The sequence below is a fragment of the Trachemys scripta genome, chromosome 24, assembly GCF_013100865.1.
Source record: "Trachemys scripta elegans isolate TJP31775 chromosome 24, CAS_Tse_1.0, whole genome shotgun sequence".
NCBI classification, from domain to species: Eukaryota; Metazoa; Chordata; order Testudines; family Emydidae; genus Trachemys; species Trachemys scripta.
The window spans coordinates 11,384,291-11,404,242 of record NC_048321.1 but is presented as its reverse complement, the minus strand read 5'-3'; the positions used below and the strand labels follow the sequence as shown (position 1 = coordinate 11,404,242).

The 19,952-nt window shown below is 53.4% G+C and overlaps 1 protein-coding gene across 1 annotated transcript; it reads left to right on the top strand.

Moving 5' to 3' along the window:
• Nucleotides 1–17,894: 17,894 nt before the first annotated feature.
• Nucleotides 17,895–19,675, top strand: NHLH1 (nescient helix-loop-helix 1). Its single transcript, XM_034756305.1, has one exon. It carries the CDS (start codon nucleotides 17,971–17,973, stop codon nucleotides 18,379–18,381), a length of 411 nt encoding a protein of 136 aa, XP_034612196.1. The 5' UTR covers nucleotides 17,895–17,970; the 3' UTR covers nucleotides 18,382–19,675.
• The last annotated feature ends 277 nt before the right edge of the window (nucleotides 19,676–19,952 follow it).

Genomic DNA, 19,952 nt, shown 5'->3' with positions numbered 1-19,952 from the left:
ATGCGTGGCCCCCCACGTGTCCATTACCCCCACCCTATGATGAGTGGGTGGGTCTCACTGCTGACCCCACAGTGTAGTTGTAGCCGAGTCAGTCCCAGGACATTAGAGAGAGGAGGTTGGGGAGGTCACATCTTTTATTGGACCAACTTCTGGTGGGGAGAGAGACCAGCTTTTGAGCCACACACTGCTCTTCTGCAGGGCTGGCAAAGGTACTCCCAAAAAGAACAGGAGGACTTGTGGCACCTTAGAGACTAACGAATTTATTAGAGCATAAGCTTTCGTGGGCTACAGCCCACTTCTTCGGATGCTGTAGCCCACGAAAGCTTATGCGCTAATAAATGTGTTAGTCTCTAAGGTGCCACAAGTACTCCTGTTCTTTTTGCGGATACAGACTAACACGGCTGCTACTCTGAAAAAGGTACTCCCAGCGTCACCACTAAACGCAAGGTGTTTAGCATAAATAGTTAGCACATATTGTAGGGGACTGTCAGCGTAGAGCGGCCCGTTAACACCCCTGCAATCGTTGGACAAGAAGAGGGGTTAGTGGGTTACAGATGGTTGTAATAAGCCATAAATCCAGGGTCTCTGTTCAGTCCATGATTTTTGGTGTCTACCAGAGTTATGAATTTAAGCTCTCAGGCTTGTCCAGGTTTCCTCGGAGGATGAGGACTGAGAGGTCAGACTCAGAGTGATCGCTTGCGAAGCGTGTTTCTCTTTTATCATTTTCCTGTGAGAGTTCATTGGAGAGCGGGGTGATTGTCTGGTGTCAGCGCCATAGGGGTTAGCGGGGCATTTAGTGCACTGGCTGAGGTACCCCACAGGTTCTGATAGGCATGTGTCAGACGGTGGATCTTGAAAGGTGTGTGGATCATTGCAGCGGTGGAGATATGCCCGCAGGTTTTGCATCTGTTGTTCTAGCAGGGGCTTTGGGTTGGTGTGTCCTGGTCTGTGCGTTGCTTGTTTCTGATGAGGAGCTTGGCGAGGTTGGGGGGTTTGAAGGCCAGAAGAGGGGCTGATTTCAGGATGGGGCTCCCCATTGAGTATGGGTTGTGGTTGGTTGATGATACCCCAAGTGGCAGGGGTTCGAACCCCTCAGGGGGTCGCGAGGTTATTGCATGGAGGGTCATGAGCTGTCAGCCTCCTCCCCAAATCCCACTTTGCCTCCTGCATTTATAATGGTGTTAAATATATTTAAAGGTGTTTTGGATTTACAAGGGGGGTTGCACTCAAAGGCTTGCGCTGTGAAAGGGGTCACCAGCACAAAGGTTTGAGAACCACTGTCCCCTCTGGGACAAGCATAGCAGAGACTGGGGGCAGTAATTCAGTGGCTGCCCCTTCCAGCTACCGTACATCCCTCTCACCGGCTATAAAGCACCATCCCCTGGCCGAGCCCATCTCCCTCCCTTGGCCAAGTTCACCACTGGCCGTGCTGGGGCTAGAACCCAGGTGTCCTGAATCCCCAATCCCCATCCTCTGTGCTTTAGCTACTTGCCCACTCGTCCTCCTGCTCTGCTGCCCCAGGGCAAGTTCTCCCCACTCCTAGTGTGCCCGTCTGCCCCGCCTTCTCCTCACGCGTCCTCCACTGGAGCAAGAGGGAGTTCAGGTTGCATCGCCTCTGGCAAGAGCTGGGTTAAAGGGACAACTTGACAGACTCCCCACCCACAGGAGCCCCACCTCACCTCGCTCCCCTGCATGCCCTCCCTCCGTCGAGGGTGCCCTCTGCTTGGGCGACCCCAGCTGCCTGCTGCAAAGAGCGGGTGGCGCTCCAGAGGCTGCCACTCCTCCCCCCCACCAGAGCCACCGTTTTGGGGTCCGACAAGCAGTCCCGGGTTGCGATCATTGGGCTGGGGGGCCTGGGAGAAAGACAGCTAAGGGGACAGCTGGCGGTTGCAGGCCCTACCGTGGAGCATTGTTGGCCTCTAGCCATGTCTGATGCCCCGGGAGGACCCCCGGCTCTGCCAGGCCCCCCCCCCCCCCCCCCCCCGTCCTCGTTCATTTCCTTTTCCCTTCTGACTCTGCGAGGGGCTTCGGCACAAAAAGATGCTACTGACTGTCTCGACCTCTGACCTCCGCTACATCCCTGGAGGCAGAGGGGTGGGACTGAGTTTGGAGAGGGGGGTTTGCAGCTGCCCTGGTGCCCGGAGGCGGGAGGGAGAGACAATCAAGAGGCGAGAGGAATCAAATAGGAAATGTGCATCTTCCTAGCTGCCCGGGCCTCCCAGACCCTGGAACTTCTGGCTCCGAGAATATGAAGAGGCGGGGAAGTTAATGAATGCCCAGAACAAAGCCAGGCCTGTTTTGGCTGCTGGGATGAGGAAGCACTTTAGGCAGATGGGGGTGGGGGATCAAAACTGGTGCCTCTAAGTTATTAGCTTATTAAATTTTAAAAGCCGCTAAAATGAAGACGAGGCCGAGCTGTGGAATTTGGAGCTGGATTTCCAAGGCGCCCTGCTCTGGGGAGGGTGAAGCGGGGAGAGAACGGGCAGCAAAGATGAGCAATGCCAGGGGGCTGGGGAGGTGGTTTAGAGCTACTCAGATGTTAGGTGAAACGCTTGAGGATATATCAGTGCAAGGCTCTTGCCAGCATCTGTCTAAGGAACATCCCTGTCCCGTTACCCAGAGCACCCCAAGCTTTAATGGAGTTAGCATCCCAGCACTGCTACCAGCCCTGCTTTACAGGGGGGGAAACTGAGGCGCAGAAACTAGTTACCCACCTTTCAGGGGGGGGGTGTATGTGATTTGCCCAGAGTCCCACAGGAAGTCTGTTGCAGAGCAGGGAATTAAACCTAGCTCCCAGGCAGGCGCTCTAACTGCCAAGCCATCCTTCCTGGACCAGACAAGAACTAACCCACTGCCACCTCTGAAGGCCCCTAGGTCTTTCTCCATCTTTGGGAGAGACACATAGTTGGTGTAAGCTTCATTGAAACCAGCTGAGAATCTGTGTCCTCTGATTTTTGTAAAAACAGAGACCTAAAACCAGCAGAAATCTTTCCAAGGCCCCAGCTTTGTTCAGAGCATCTTCCCTGGTTAACGCAGCCTCCTCTGGGGTGGAACACTGCAGCCGTTCAGCGCAATGGCTTTATTATGGAGCGATTGTACCCTAGCAGCAGGGCTGAACACAGCCCATGCTGCCTGTGTGTACTGGAGTCAGTGCAACTTATCTGATTCCCCCAGCCCAGGCCATGAGCTTTGCGAGTGATGACAAGAACATCGCGCATTTACAAACACTTCACAGGCATGAAATGACTTCACTGGCTGGCCGTCCCCCTAATTATTCTCACAGCCCTTTGACAGAGGACTGGAAAATCTGCTAGCATGAGAAACGGGTGACATATTTTACCAGCTACCAGGGTATTATTCAAGCCAGGGCTGGAGCCTGGTGCATGTTAGACCATTGCCTCATGACAGGACTTGGCAATGTTCCCCCCCCAGGTGTTCCCATTTCTCCTGCTCAGCGTCCCACATGCACCCTGCCCACAGCATGCATTGCGCCCAAACTCCCTCCCTGGCGTATGGATCTGCAGGGACGCTGCTGCCCTGTAGTTCTAATGCTGGAATCTAACGTCTGCCATTTGGCAAACAGCGTTTGCAGGTAGCCTGCGTTAGATCCCCCACAGATGGACTTGGGACTGTCACGCGTCCCCAGGCGTCCTTCTGATGAGGAAGGCTGGTCTGGTGGCTAAAGCACTGGCCTGGGGATCGGCGTTCAACTCCGAACTCTGCTACTGATTTCCTGTGTGACCCTGGGCAAGTCACTTAGGTGCCTAAATACCTTTGAGAATCTGGGCCTTAGTCTTCCTAAGTCTTGATTCCCTCTCTGTCCAAGGGGATAATAATTCTGCCTTTGTCTCTGTAGGTGGTAAGGTCTGTGGGGCAGGGATTGTGTACGTGCAGGACCCTGCGCAAGGAGGCCCATAGCTGCAGCTGTGTTCTGGATAATAAGTGCTAGTGACGGGTTGAGACCTGCTCAGATACAGGAAATAAACCGGGAACTGGGAGATGCGCAGAAATCAAGAGAAAAGAAACAGCTAGAAAAAATACAAACTTGACCCGGTTTGCTCTTATCTTTTACTGTATTGATCAGAAGTTTGCACATCCCGTGTGCCTTGTGGGCGAGGCGCTCAAAGCGCTTCACAGACATGGACCGACTGCATTTCACAGCCACCTGCCCTGCCCCACCCCCCCGCGATGCTCAGGTACTATGGGGACAAGGAAACTAGACTGATAGAGGTAGGTACGCGTTGTCATCCCCTTTTTACAGCTGAGGGAAACTGAGGCACAGAGAGACTAACTGGCCAGTCCAAGTCCTGCAATGAGTCCCTGGGAGAGCTGGACACAGAACCCAAGAGTCCTGACTCCCAGGTCCTCTGTTCTAACCACTAGACCCCATTCATTCCTGGCGCACTCGGGCCAGATTTTAAAGGTATTTCTGTCGCTGCGCTCAGTGTCATAACATCTAGCTGATCTCATTTTCAAAACAGATCTAGCCATTTAGGAGTCTAATCCCATCAGCTGTCAATAGGATTTGAACTGTGAAGTGCCTAAATCCCTCTTGAAAATGAAATTTAGGTTCCTAAATCGGTTAGGCGTTGCAACGCTGAGCACAGCGTCCCCTAAATACCTTTAGAAATCTGGGCCTGCTCCCATGCTCTGATCCTCTGTGCTAGCCATCAAGGAGCTAGTGAGATCGAATGGAGCGAGGTGATGCAGTGGAGCTAAAGGGTGAATATCGCAGGATTCAAAGTACATTGGCTGGTACCCAGCCTGCATCTAACTCCCACCATGTGTTGGAAATCCGGCTCTGAACGTTACAAATAGGAACCTAGGCACTACCAGACTGGATCAGGTCCCTGCTCCGTCTAGCCCAGCAGAGCCCATCTCTGACACTGGCCAGCACTACCTGCTTCGCAGGAAGGTGTCAGAACCCCACAACTAGCCCCAACATCCAAACCAAACCCTAGCTCTGACCTGCCTCTCCCCCCTTTCCCCCCGAACCTTGGAGTGTCTGAAAACGAAGGGCCCAGTTTTCCAGCGCCCCCACACCTTGTGTCAGCGGCCACAGCTATGCAAAGTGGGTGCAAAATGTGACAAAATCCAGATCATGGTGGTGTGTGTCATTTTGCACTCTCTCTGTCCCCATACACAGCTGTCTATCTGTCCTCATACACCCCCTTTTATCTATCTCCATACACACCAGTCTATCCCCATACACTCCTTTCTGTCTATTCTAATACTCTTCTAGCTATCTAAAAATAGTATCAGGACTCTATTAACGATGGAATATTTTCCACATCCGGGTTTAGGAAGAAGGGAGACATTGATACTTCCTGACATGTACTGTTTCAAATTGGATCCATCCTACCCCACCTCCATGGGCGTACCCCCTGCAGCCCGATTCTCCATTGCCCTCTGCCTCGTGCCGTCATTCACACCTGCACAAAGTGGGTACAAGGCACTGCCCGATCCCAACGGTGGCATTTCACACCCACTGCGCGCTGGTGTTAATGAGGAGGTGAGGTGCAGGGCAGCAGAGGGGCCTAGGCTGTGCAGCCCCGAGGAAGGATGTTGCGTAGGGCACACGGCTCTGTGCCACGCAGGTGATCTCTCCCCGTCCCTGCCAGCGCAGCTTTAAACAGCGAGGTGGCTGGGGCTAATCAAGATAGACTTGCAAACAACACGGCAGTGCCACCTCCAGAGCCGTCAGAAAGGGAGAAGCAGATGGGCAAAGCGAAGCGGGGAGCTGCTGCTAAATGGATTGATGGAGAGGCCTCTAAGAGAGATGGATTGGAGAGGGACCCGCTGGAGGAAGGGGCCGGGGCAGCCACGCTGCGACGGGGGCTGGGGCGCGAGGACACGGTGGGGAGGGAGAGAGGCCTGCAGATAACAGATGCGTGGACACAAAGACTGGAACGGGAGAGAGGGACAGATGGACGGGCAATAGCGAGAGTCAGGAGAAGAGAGGGATCTGAACGTAATTAGATTGGATCCGATTATGACAGACTCGATTAGAGCGATATTATGATCAGGAGCTTCTGTCGCTATTTGGTTTTTTTGGGGGGGGGGGAACAAAGCCAGGGAGCACGGGGGGAAGGGGACAAGTGGGGACAAGGGGAGCCGGGGTGGATGAAAGGAGACTTCTCCTTGGGAAAGCTGTCAGCGGCGGCAGTGACAGATTGTCTGGTTATCGAGTACCGGGGCCGTCTGTCACCGGCCGCTCACAAAACCTGCACTCCATAAAAGCCAGGGAGACAAAGGCGAGGAGGGGAGAGGGGTGACGGGAGCCGAGACCTTCTGTCACCAGCCAGGCGAGTGTGCCCAGGGCATGGAGAGAGCCGTGCAGAGCAGAGACCTTCTGTCAGGAGCTGGGCACACACCTGTGTAAACACCCCTGAACCTGCGCGCACATACGCCCTAAACCTGTGTGTGCACACACCCCTACCCACAACTGTCCCACACAAATATTTGTGTGTCATACACGTACATACACACACACACATGCAATTGCACAACCCCCCAAAACCACCGGTGCACAAACACATGCATCTGCAAACACACACAGACCGACACACCTGGAGACACTAACACACAGACTCTCATAAGCACACAAAGAGGTTAACACACATGCACCTCTGCAGGATCTAGGGCCAGACAAAGAGAAAGAGGTTCTCACCCTAGGCCCTTGGGCTTTTACCACCCAGTCACACCCCGCAGACTAGATTTGAGGGTGAAAGGGAGAAGGAGAAAGCAGCAATTAGACTCCGGGCACTATGAGCGAGAGGCCGGGCTGGATTCTGATCAGCGGTGCCGGTGTAAGCCCGCTGAGGTCAGGTCACTCCGAGAGCAGAATCAGGGAGAGGCAGCTGGTAGGATGAAGAAAGTGATGTGGGAGAGGAGCTGGAAAGGGGCAGAGCAACCCCACCCCCCAGCTGTAACTGCATGGATCTCGGAGCAGTGTCATGGATGTGAATCCAGCCCCAAGGCTGTGAATTCACAGGCAGGCCTGTTGCTTTTCCACTCCCTGCAGCCTGAGTGGTTGGTTGCTTCAGGGCCCGATTCTCTCTCCCCCTAGGAGCTAAGGTTGGGGCTAGCAGCCCTCGTGCTCCAAGGCGCAGGCAGATCACCGCAGCATTGCTAGCAAGGTCTGTACAGCCCCTTGCACCAGCCACAGCAGCTGTCCCAGTTGCACTAAGCAGTATGGGATAGTTGCTCCAGGAAGACTGCAATGCACCGGTGCCTGACAAGGGGTGTGTGTCAGAGTCACCAGACAGGAGAGGACTCGCCTGGCGTAAGGAAATGTGAGAACCAAGCACCGCATCCCTGCCGTGTGGTCCTCACTGGGCTAACCAGGTACCATCGCCCCCTTGTCATCCAGTGCCCATGGTGCTACAAGACAAGGGGCCTTAAAGGGGCCCTCACCCCTACATGGGCAGGAGCTAACTTGCCGGCACCATAAACACCTGCAAGCAAAAGCGAGGGCCTCCAAAGAGGAAGGATGGGCTAGTGTTTAAAGCACCGGAGCAGGACTTGGGAGCTCTGCCACTGGGGGACCTTGGGCAAGTGTCTGCATCGCTCTGTGCCTCAGTTTCCCCTTGTGTAAAACGGGGATAATAATCCTGCCTATCCCCCACCGTCTGTCTGTCTTTCTTGCTTGTATAGCGGGTGAGCCCTTTGTGGCAGGGTCTGTCTCTAGGTGGCGCCTGGCCCAACGGGGGCCCTGATCTCTGTTGAGGCCTCCAGGCAACGATTTAGGCTTCCAGCGTCTCAGCGTAAAAAGCTTCGAAAGTCAGGCTTGCATCCGCTCCAGCACCTGAAGGGTTAAAGCCGTCTGCTCTCCCTGACAAGCACGAGCCAGTTTGGGTCCCCAGTGGGTTTGTACAATATGTCGCCTCATCTCCTGCCAAATGCTGCCTCTTCTAGTCTCTTTCCTGCCTCCCTGTGCCCCCCTCCCACACAGCCCCAGGGGTGTCCAGGGTAGCACGCTTAGCTTGTGGTACCACAGTCGACCTCAGCGGCTCCTTCTTTGCAGCTGATCCCCGTCTCCGTGTCCGCCAGTCGAGGTGGGCAGATCTCTGAGGGTCTCGGAGGGTTTCACCCTCTTGGAAACGTTGCCAGTGAAGCAAACTCAGCGTTAGGAGCAAGGAGCTCTGTAGATCTTCAGCTGCCCGGGGCCCAAGCCCGGCCTCGTCTGACTTTCGATAGAGGGTTGGGCGCCTTCTCTTTCCCTTCCCGGTTGTTCTTCATTTTGAATCCGGCGTGAGCACCCGCGCACGGGGCAGCCTAAACCGTTCCGCACGAGCTGGGCGCGGCGCAGCTGTTCCGTACAATCCCAGCAACGTCGGGCAGGAAGGGACCTCGAGAGGTCATCCCCCTAAGGCAGGCCCTAGACCAGAGTCTGTCCTACCTGTTTTTAAAAACCTCCGGGGCCGGGGACCCCACAGCCTCCCTTGGGAGCTGACTCCAGTCCTTACCCAGCCTAGAAACAAGCCCCAGCCTTCTACTTCAGACACTTAACGCCTTCCCTGTGCCCCCTTAGCGACCCCGTCTCATTCCCCTGTCACAGCTAGGGCCTGATCCTGGGGAAGCCCCTGCCTCACAGGCTGGTGGGTTTGTAGCACTCAGCCCTGACACTCTAAGCCAAGTTCCTCTAGAACCAAGGACTTTTTCTAGAGGGTATCTTAAGCTTGGAAAATAATTGCTCGTTGTATTATAGTAGGGCTTACCGGCCCTACCCCCATTGTGGCAGGCGCGGCGCAGCTGGTGAAACAGTCTGTACCCTGAAGCGCTTACAATCTATAGGCAAGGCAAGCATAGGAAGGGTTCTTATCCCCATTCTACCGATGGGGAAACTGAGGCACGGAAAGAGGACGTGGCTTGCTCAGCCTCACACAGGGAGTCAGTCTGGGGCAGAGCTAAGGACTGAACACAGATCTCCGGAGTCCCAGGCCACTGCTTAAACCCCATATGGAGCTTCTCCCCAGCTCCAAAATACATGTGGCCACACCCCATCTCTTGCAAGGAGCTTTATTTTCTTAAAGAAGCAAGTCAACCAACAGCAACACCGTCTTTTAACCCAGTCCTAACTTTCTGGTTTCAGCTCCAGGCCTCTGAAGGGCATCTGGCCGCTTCCCAGTTCTGACCAGCTCTCTGGGCTAGGCCCCTGGGCACCTGGCCGTTTGCTCCAGGAGGACCCACCACTGGGGCTTCCCACCCCACACCCCCCAGGAACAACCTGTCCCAATCAATTCCCCCTCCCTGGCCACTAGCAGCCTACAGGCCAAAGTGTAGCCAGCCCCTTTGACTGGCTGCATTGGATTCACCAGTTCGGCTCCAGACGGGATGGGCCCAGTTCTACTCCCAGGGGCCCGCTGCCCTGTGACAAACCCCAGCACCAAACTCACTGGCACTGAACAAGCCGGCAGCCCATGGGAGCGGTGATCTGGCACTGCCCTGGGGCAGAGTGGCGTATGAGCAGGCGTGGAAGGCTCCGATTTTGACCCGAGAATGTCAGTGAACGTCAATTTCGCTGCGCGCTCGAACCGACGGGAAAATATTTCCCTCGATAATGGTTGAGATTTACAGCGAGGCAAAGTAAGAAAAACGCTGCCTGAGAACTTAGGAGGGTCTCCTCTGAGGCGGCTGCCTTTGTATCTTTTGAGATGGGATGTTGACAATTTGTCTTTTAACGGTTCTAGAGAGCTTGAACTTCTTAGATCTCAGCAGCCGCGGTCATTAAATAATTATCAGCTGACACTCCCCCCACCCCCATTATCTGACACCCTCCCCTGGGATTTCCAGCCCTGGCTGGAAGTTCGGAGAGAAGCGAAGGGCTGCATGGCTGACAACGCAGTGCAGTGCGGCTAGGTAGCCCAGGGGCCTTGCTCTGGGGCAGGGCCGCCTAGGGGGGCGCAAGTGGGGCAATTTGCCCCAGAGCCCTGCAGGGGCCCCCATGAGAATATAGTATTCTATAGTATTGCAACTTTTTTTATGGAAGGGGCTCCCAAAATTGCTTTGCCCCAGGCCCCCTGAATCCTCTGGGCGGCCTGCTCTGGGGGCTGAGATTTCGGGGGGCACTGGGTCTCGGCTACACAGGACGTCTGTCTAAGGCCTGGAGGAAGCAGTCACCGAAGAGAACACAAGGCAGAGAGACCCAGATACTGAGCTGGGGCTATCAGGAAGCCGAGAACAGAGCAGGCATGAGATCCCGGACTAGCTGCCTGCATCCCCTCCTCCCAGGGCCCGGGCAAGATGCCCAGAGACCATCCCACCATCAGCTGCAGAGCTAGGTAGGGCCCGGCTGGCATCCTGGCAGGGGGAGAGGCGCTGGCCCCTGGGGGTGGAAGAGAGACACAAACAGGAGGGGCAGGGAGTGTGCAGAGAGAGAAATAAATAAATATGTATGTGGCCCATCAGTCACCCCATGGGGAGAGGGGAGTGCGGGCAGCAGCAGGCAGAGAGTGTGGGTGGGTGTGATGGGCATGTGGTGTGGGTGTGGGTCATGAGAAGAGTGTGTGTGTGTGTGTGTGATGGACCTGCGGGGGTGATGGCAGTGCTTAATTTGTAATAAAAGAGGTGCCGCGGTTCAAGCAATTTTTTTACATTCATAACAGATGCAGCAAACCCAGTGGTGCCGGGCTCTGAACTGCCAGGCCCAGAGGTGCCGGAGCTGTGAACTGCCAGGCCCAGAGGTGCCGGGGCTCAGTCCTGGCGAGCCCTGGCCCAACTTAAGCACTGGGTGTGTCATGGATGTAGCGTGCGGTGGTGTTGAGCGTCTGTGGTGCTTACGTGTGTCTGTGATGTTTATGGGTGTGATGTTTGTGTGTGTGTGATGGTTACAGGGGGTGATGCGTTTGTGTGAGTGCATGTGTATGTGAGAGAGAGAGCTGGGCACAGGGTGTGTGTGTGTGTGTGTGATGTGCACACATGTATCTACGTGTGGGTTAATTTCAGGGTGGATGCTGCTATTGCCACGAGCTCATTAGGCAGATATTGTTTTTTAATCAGTGCCATAGCAATGGTGATGCAAGCTCCTCGCCGCCACCTGATCCCTCCCCCGCCCTCCCCTCCTCTCCCTGCAAACTCCGAGACCATCTGCTAAGATGGGGCCCCGGGCTGGAGCTTGCCCAGGTGTGTGTGCCCATCACCTGGGCACCTCCTGCCGCTGCAGCAAGGAGAAACCAGCTCCTGGGTGCACTGAGTGGGGACTGGAAAGGGGGACGGGATAGAAAGGAAACCCCAGACACTAATGGGGGAAACGGGGAAATAAGAGATGGGATGGGGAAAGGAGGGATCTTCCCAGTCAGCAAACTGGGGAGCCATTAGATAGATGGGATGTCTGGGGATAGATAGATAGAGGGGGTGGATGCGGATAGATAGAGGGGGTGGATGGGGATGGATAGATCGATAGATAGATAGATAGATAGAGGGGGTGTATGGGGATAGATAGATAGAGGGGGTATATGTAGATAGATAGATGGGGTGTATGGGGATAGCTAGATAGATATTAGATTAATAGATAGATATTAGATTAGATGGATGATATGGGACTAGCTAGGTAGATGGTCCAGGGAAGGGAGTTTGTGGAGAGATTATTGGTATTGAGAGCAAAGTCGGAAGGATTTAAAATGAGATTTTAAAGGAGGGATCTGAAAGAGGAGGGGACGGGCCGCCTGGCAGGGAGGACGCAGCTTAATCTAACTACCAAAAATATTCTAGTGTGTTGTTAAAGTGCTTGTGAACACGTCGCATGGATATTTGGATGTTAGGGATGTCTGGCTGGCTGGCTTTCTTATCCCATCAAACTTTTAAAATCTATACAGGTGCTTTCAAATCAATCTGTAGAAGGGAAGGTTCCACTGATGCTAGGTCCCTTGAGTTGTGTGTGAGGCACATTAACATCCTGTACGTGCCTGCCTCTCACACACACACACACACACAAAACACAACCACCTACAAACTCACGTGCGCACACACAAACTCAGGCACACACACACAAGCATATGCACAAACACACACGCACACATATGCACAAAGGCCCGCTCTGTGCTTCGCACCAACGGTCAGCCCAGGTTCTGCGGGGTGGCCAGTCTCTGTGAACGCAGCATTATCCATTCAGTTTCTGTTCCAAGCACTGTCCCCTCTGTCCCACCCCCACACAGAGGAGAGGTCTCTGTTTGTTTCTCTCTCCCTCTCCCCTTGTCACACTCCGCCCCCCCCCAGTCTCTCTATTTCTCCTTTATGAAATATGCATGGTGAACAGATGTCTCCTTCTCCCTCCCACCCCACTACCTCCTTCCCCCCTGCCGGACCACATCCAACCCCACCTCCCCTCCCCTCCCAGGGGGGCTTTAACTTCCCTCCCAGCCAATGGGATCCCCTCTGCTGCTTTTAATATTTATGAGGGGGAGCACTGGAGTGGCCAATAGGAAGCCTGGGGTGGGAGGCAGCATGCTAGCTTGGGTGCGTGTATATATAGTGTATGGGCCGCATGGTTCAAGGTGTGTCCATATAAATGTGTAGCAGCCCGTTTGCACCTCTGCATGTCTGGGCCCCAATGACAGGATCCCTCCCCTCCCCGGGCCCGTCCATCAGTGCAGGAGTCTGAGCGCACAGGGGGAAACTTTCTTCCCCGTCAATGAACGAACGAGCCAACCGGATCCTCAGGGCTGGGATTATTCGGGCTTCGTCCTGCAAGCAGAGAAAAGCCAGAGGAACTTCAGAGATTGAGGATGTCATCCGGTTAGGGGTAAGGCAATTGCTTGGGATGGGGTGAGGTGGGCATTATAGATACACTGATAGATTGCAATCAGACCCATTGCTGCGATACCAGGCGGTGACATACTACGGTGATAGATAGATAGATAGATAGATAGATAGATAGATAGATAGATAGATAGATAGATAGAGGGGGTATATGGGGATAGATAGATAAATAGAGGGGGTGTATGCCGATAGATAGAGGGGGTGTATGGGGATAGATAGATAGAGGGGGTGTATGGGGATAGATAGAGGGGGTGTATGGGGATAGATAGATAGATGGGGTGTATGAGGATAGATAGATAGAGGGGGTGTATGAGGATAGATAGATAGATAGATAGATAGAGGGGGTGTATGAGGATAGATAGATGGGGTATATGGGGATAGATAGATAGATAGATAGATAGATAGATAGAGGGGGTGTATAGGGATAGATAGATGGGGGGTGTCTGTGGATAGATAGATAGATAGATGGGGTGTATGGGGATAGTTAGATCGATAGATAGATAGATGGGGTGTATGGGGATAGATAGATAGATAGATAGATAGATTAGATCATTCCATATAAATTTAGAAGTATTACAATATTCAAGACAGAGAATTTCCCCCACCCTCTGTTAGCCTTTTGATATAACCTTTGGTATACGCACACTCACTTAACTTTGGAGAAGTCAAATTGAGAGGGGTTTTTTTTGGGTGTTGTGACGGCTCTAAAAAAGAAACCTCAGACCCAAACACCCTATACTCCTGGGCTGGGGGTGGAGGGGTGTCCTGAGTCCAGATACACAGCTTCGGCTGTCCAGGGTCATGGTACCTCTCACCAGCAGTCACGTGCTGCGTTTGGGGACACCACACTTGGAGGCAGGGAAAGGGCTACGCAGGGAAATTCAGGAAAGGGGGACAAGGGCCTTTGGCTCAGAATTACGTTTTAAATTTTAGTGGCCATTGAATGTGACTGCTGGCTCCTGTCCAGCTGCCCAGGGCGAGGGGTTCTCAACCCAGGCTTCTGCACCAGCCAAATTGACGGAACACTCAGTTTGCATTTATTGCAGGGGGGCAGAAGTGAAAATCTCCCAAGAGGGAAAGTCATGGGTGTCAAGCATCAGGGGCTTGCAGGATGGAGTAGCTCAGACAAGCAGGCAGCTGGGAAAGGAAGCTGTTTAGACCCAATTCTGCAACCTGTACTCATGCGAGTGAGCCTGGGAGTCCCGTGAGTCAGGACTTGATTAAGGCTCCTGTGTTGAGCCCCAGGGGTATCAATCATCGTCCCTGCCTGACGTTCACACCCAGAGGCCTGTCTTGCTAGTCGTCTCACTGTAATAACAAAGGGCCAGACCTTTGGCTGGTGTAATTGGGCATAATTCCACTGCCCCAGGGCAATTTACACCCGCTCAGAACCTGGCCCGGTCAACTTGATTCCATCTAGCGTCTTCAATGCAAACGGCCAGCAAGTGAGGGCACGGCCAGTTCTCCTGGAAATGTCGCTGGCGATTGTTCTGGGGTGGGGGCAGGGAGGTGGAGGTGGCGTACCCTGCCCCCACCCCAGATCCTATTGGCCACTCCTTTTTCATTAATCACCTCCCAGGGGCTTGGGGCTGGGTGTTTAAAGCAATTGTGCCTGCGTCAGGGACATCGTCACAAAAATAAAATTGTGGAAGGGGAGGGAGTTGTGTCAGTGTGTGGAACGTTGTATGTGGTTATATTATATCCTGCAAAGTCGGGGGGCGGGGGGTAAAACAGTACAGCATCTAGACCTATGGAAAGTCTGGGGGGGTGGAAAGCCCCACTTGCCCCAGAGCAAATGAACTGCCTGGTCCATATTTGTGACCTCACCCGTCCACCCCTGTGCAGGAGCAACAGAGCCAGACTTGGTTGCAGCCTCACTCCAGTTTGACACCGGTGTCACTTCAGCACCACCATGCACCTTGCGCAGTCGCTCGCACCAGCACTGAGCAAGCGCTGGGGCCCCCCGCTTTGCACGGGGTGCGAGGCACAGGGCGACAGAGAATCCCGCCCGTTGTCTTCAGCACAGTGATGCTGGTGTCAAACTGGGCTAAGCGAGCAGTGGGGCAGTCCCAGGGCATCAAAGTCTACGGTCCCGGGGAGTGTGGGGCATGGTTAGAAAGAGCTGTAGGTTTGACAGACAAGGGTTATGGGTGCAAATCCAGTGTGAGTCCGCCAAAGCCAGGCAGCAGCTCTCAGGGGCTGCGGAGACCTGGCTGCAAGGAACGCAGCCCTTGCCTGAGGCAGGAGCATGAAGAGCCACCTCCTTCTAAGCGCGGTCCAGGGATGTAAGCACTACCTGTTCCCATGGCTTGGTGATGCTGCAGCTCTCCATGGACAGTAATTGTGAGCCAGGATTGTGAACTCTTTGGGGCAGGGACCGTGTCTCGCTCCATGTGTGCCCAAGCGCTCGGGAAAGAAAAGCGGCTCCCGGCTGCCCCCGCGGCACGCAGACTTTCCCTCACTATTGTTCGCTCTCCCAGCACGCTGCTCCCAAGGCCAAGCGGGGAGAGAGGGGGTCTGGTCTCCCCTCTCGGGCTTAGAAGTGGGAGATCGGGGAACATCCTTGAGAAAACAGGAATGAGAGAGCAATGGAGAGAGAGAGAGACGAGGTGGGGTAGGGAAATGGAAGAGAAAACATTACATTAGACAGACACAGCACACACTGGTGACGGGAGACAGACACACTTAGAGAATTTAAACACATGCCTAAGCACTCGGCTGGATCGGGGCCTTCTTGATTGACACCTGAACTGGTGTCTCTGGACCTTGCCACAAGGAGGGTAAGTTACTAGTGGGTCGCACACTTTGTAGCTCATTGCACAGCCCCGGGGCTCACTGGTTCCCTCCCACCCGACCCCACAAACTCTCTGGGTGTCCCCCTCCCATCCCTCTCTATTCTAGGGAGTCCCAGCAACTCTCCCCAATCCCCCGCCATTGCAGGGGTTCTGTGTGCTCCTTCCCCCCAGACCAAGGTCCCCCAATTCCTCCCCCCCTCACACACTTCAGGGTGCAAAGCTCAGATCTTTGAGGGAGAAGGGAGCATTGGATCCAGCTACAAGCAGTGCCTGAAAAGCAGTTCCACCCAAAAACGGCTCCATCTTTGCTCCCCGAACCCTCGACCTTCACTAGAATAACTTTTAATTTGTTTTTAATTAAAATGTGCCGTGTGAGTGAAATAATTGGCTTTCTGGATTTTTATTTTATTTGGTACAAGATTTCTAGGGAACGTATTTGACAGGTGTTTCCCCATATTGCAATGTAAGTGTGTGTTTGTGTCTCTGTGTGCGTCTCTGTGTACATTTGTGTGAGTTTGGCTGTGTATATTTATTTCTGTGTGTGTGTGTGCACGTGTGTGGGTGAATTACTGTGTGTGTATATATGTGTGGTTTTGTGTGTATGAATTTGTGTGTGTTCACATACTGTGTCTGTTTTTCATGTGCGTGACTCTGTGTGTGTATGTGAGCCTGTGGGTGAATTACTGTGTACATATGTGTGTGGGTTTTGTGTGCATTAATTTCTCTGTGTGTGAATTTCGGAGGGTATTTTTGTGTGTACAAATTTGAGTGTATATGCCTGTGAGTTTCCCTCTCTGAGTTTGCATATGTCCTTCTCTGGGTGCGTTTCTACACATTCACGAGGCTGTGTTTGTACATGTCAGTCTTTTAAAGTCCGACTCAGAATATTTCTTTCATTTCATTGCCTCTGTTTATCCATTCTGTTCATTCCGCCATTCTCTTTCAGTTTCTTATAATCATATGGCTTGTTAAAATTCAAAAGCATCTCGCCATGTGCAAAAGATGTTATACAAGAATAATATTTTATACACATTATCTATCTATCTATCTATCTATCTATCTATCTATCTATCTATCTATCTCCAACCACCCCCTGTAGCTAGCTATCTGTCTATCTATCCAGTTTACAGTCTCTGCTAGCAGTAACAGCTCTCTCTAGCGCTGAGATCTTTCTTTCTAACCCCTCTTCATTCCACTCACTCCAAACTTTGTTTCCCTTTCCCATTTGGCTCTGCCCCTTGCCTGGTTCTGTCCCAGCCTGGTTGGGAGGGGTGGCTCAGGCCCGGCCTGCCCTTTCCCCAGACCCACAGTCCCTGCTTTGGAAGCATCTCTGTGTGACATGGGCTCTGCAGAGCGGGGCTGTGAAGGCAGCGGAGGGAGGGGAGATGGAGAGCCAGTGTTCCTGGCCTGCACGTGGAGTCCCGGGGGGAGCAGGGAGCCAACTTCCATTTGGACACGTCAAGCAAAGCAGCTGTGTTGGGTTCCATATGTCTGGGGTGCCAGAATCCATGACATACGGGCTCATTTAATATACAATAAGCCCCCCCAGCCCCGCAGTCTGTCTTTTCCCCCCTCACTCCAATCCACCACCTGTCATCTCTCCAGAGAGCCAGGAGAAACGGCTTCCATCTAGTCCCACAGCCTCTCCCCTCTGGGCCTTTCCCTGCAGCCACGGGCTTCTGCAACCCCTGAGTCCCTGCCCACTGCCCACATTGCTGGCAGCCATGCATGGGTCGAGCTGCGTCCGTCCTCTGCACGGGGACAGGGTGCTTTGCTGGCTTGTAACTGGAACTGTTTGCTTGTCCTAAAGGGACAGATGAAATAAACTCTCTTTCTTTCTGTCTTTCTGTCTGTTTGTTAAGTGGGAGCAGAAAGTTAGTGAGAACTCCTTTGTTTCTGTTTTCTAGAGCACTTTGGAGGCAATTGCAGAGACTGACAGCTGAAGAAGGCAAACCACGTCGCAAAGCGTGCCGAAGACGGGCCCAGCAATCTACACGCGCACAGAGAGGAGAGATTTATTTATTTAATTTATATATTTATTGGAAATGTATTTAAATGATTTATTTGGAAGATTGTTGATTGTGTGACTCATTCCCTGGAGAGAGTAATCAGCTTTGAAATTTCCTTGGAAGGATTTTTTTTTTTTTAATGATGATGATGTGAACCAGAGAACAAAATATTAGAAGCAGAGCAATTTTATTTTGGAATTCATTCTATCTATCTATCTATCTATCTATCTATCTATCCCGATACACACCCATCTATCTATCTATCTATCTATCTATCTATCTATCTATCTATCTATCCCGATACACACACATCTATCTATCTATCTATCTATCTATCTATCTATCTATCTATCTATCTATCCCGATACACACCCATCAGTCTATCTATCCATCCATCCTTTGAAAAGATGATGCTCAATTCAGACCAGACGGAAATCGACGTGCCCCCGTCTCACTCAGAGACAGAGTCAGTTTTTAGCGACTGTGGTGGGGGCGGTGGCCGTGGGGCTGGAGCGGAGGAGGCCGGCGGCATCAGCTTGTGTGCCCAGTCCCGGCTAGCGGAGCCGGGCGAGGCTCTGAAAAAGGACCTGCAGCACCTGAGCCGAGAGGAGCGGCGGCGGCGGCGGCGTGCCACGGCTAAGTACCGGACAGCCCACGCCACGCGGGAGCGCATCCGCGTCGAGGCTTTCAACATGGCCTTCGCTGAGCTGCGCAAGCTGCTACCCACCCTTCCCCCTGACAAGAAGCTCTCCAAGATCGAGATCCTCAGGCTGGCCATCTGCTACATCTCCTACCTGAATCACGTGCTGGACGTCTGAGCCACCGAGCCCACGTCCGTCTGTCCGTCTGTCTGCTACATCTCCTACCTGAACCATGTGCTGGACGTCTGAGCCACCGAGCCCATGTCCGTCTGTCCATCTGTCTGCTACATCTCCTACCTGAACCACGTGCTGGACGTCTGAGCCACCGAGCCCATGTCCGTCTGTCTGTCTGTCTGCTACATCTCCTACCTGAACCATGTGCTGGACGTCTGAGCCACTGAGCCCACGTCCATCTGTCCGTCTGTCTGCTACATCTCCTACCTGAACCACATGCTGGATATCTGAGCCACCAAGCCCACGGCCGTCTGTCCTTCTGTCTGCTACATCTCCTCCCTGAACCACATGCTGGGTGTCTGAGCCACCGAGCCCACGGCCATCTGTCCGCTACATCTCCTACCTGAACCACGTGCTGGACATCTGAGCCACCGAGCCCACGTCCGTCTGTCCATCTGACTGCTACATCTCCTACCTGAACCACGTGCTGGACTTTTGAGCCATCGAGCCCATGTCCGTCTGTCCATCTGTCTGCTACATCTCTGACCTGAACCACATGCTGGACGTCTGAGCCACCGAGCACACGTCTGTCTGTCCATCTGTCTGCTGCATCTCCTATCTGGATGTCTGAGCCAACGATTGTCCATCTGTCTGTCCGTATTTCTCTACAGATCCTGCCAGACATGTGAGCCACCAAGCCCATCTCTGTCTGTCTGTTTGTCCATGCGTTTACCATATATCCTACCTGACTTCTTGCTGGAGTCTGAGCCACTGAGCCTACATCCATCTGTCCGTGTTTCTGCTACATCTCCTACTGGTCATCTGAGCCACCAAACCTACATCCATCTGTCTAGCTGCTACCTGAACCACATGCAGGACATCTTGAGCCTCCGAACTCATGTCCGTCCACCCCTCCATCCATCTGTCTGCTCCATCTCTTACTCAACAGTCCTGGGCTCTAGCCCATGTGTCCGTCTGCTCTTTCTTCTACCTGAGCCATGGCCTGGATTGGTGACGTGCCAACAGCAGGAACGTTTCAGGCCTTTTGTCTGTCGGCTGCATCTCTCCCCGCTGACACCACAAAAGCGCCCTGTCTCGAGGGGCTGCTACGCCATCTGAGCGTGATGCCCCCGGCAACTCCCAGATCTAGGCAGACAAGGAAGGGAGCTTGACCCCCTGGGAGCTCTGGCATTCCTTGCACAGCCGCAGGGCTCCCAGCTTTTCCTGCCCTGAAAAGAAATACCAAACATGCTGCAAAAATGGAAGACATGGGGCAGCCCCCAGCCCTGGCCCCACAAAGATGAGAAAGCAGCAGCTTTCTTGCATGATCCAGAACCTAACGAAGGGTGGGAGGTTCCCATAGATGGATGGGAAAGAGGGCACTTCCTTGCTTAGATCCACTCTAGAAGGCATAAACCTTGTCCTTTGTCATGACCCCATCCCTTCTCCAATGAGGGCAAGGGAAAACTGGCTGTGAGTCTGTCCCCCGCGGGAATTTCAGTGCCCCACAGGGTGAGAACTACCAACAAAACTGGATCTCGATCTCCCAAGCCAGTACCCACTTCAGCGTCTCA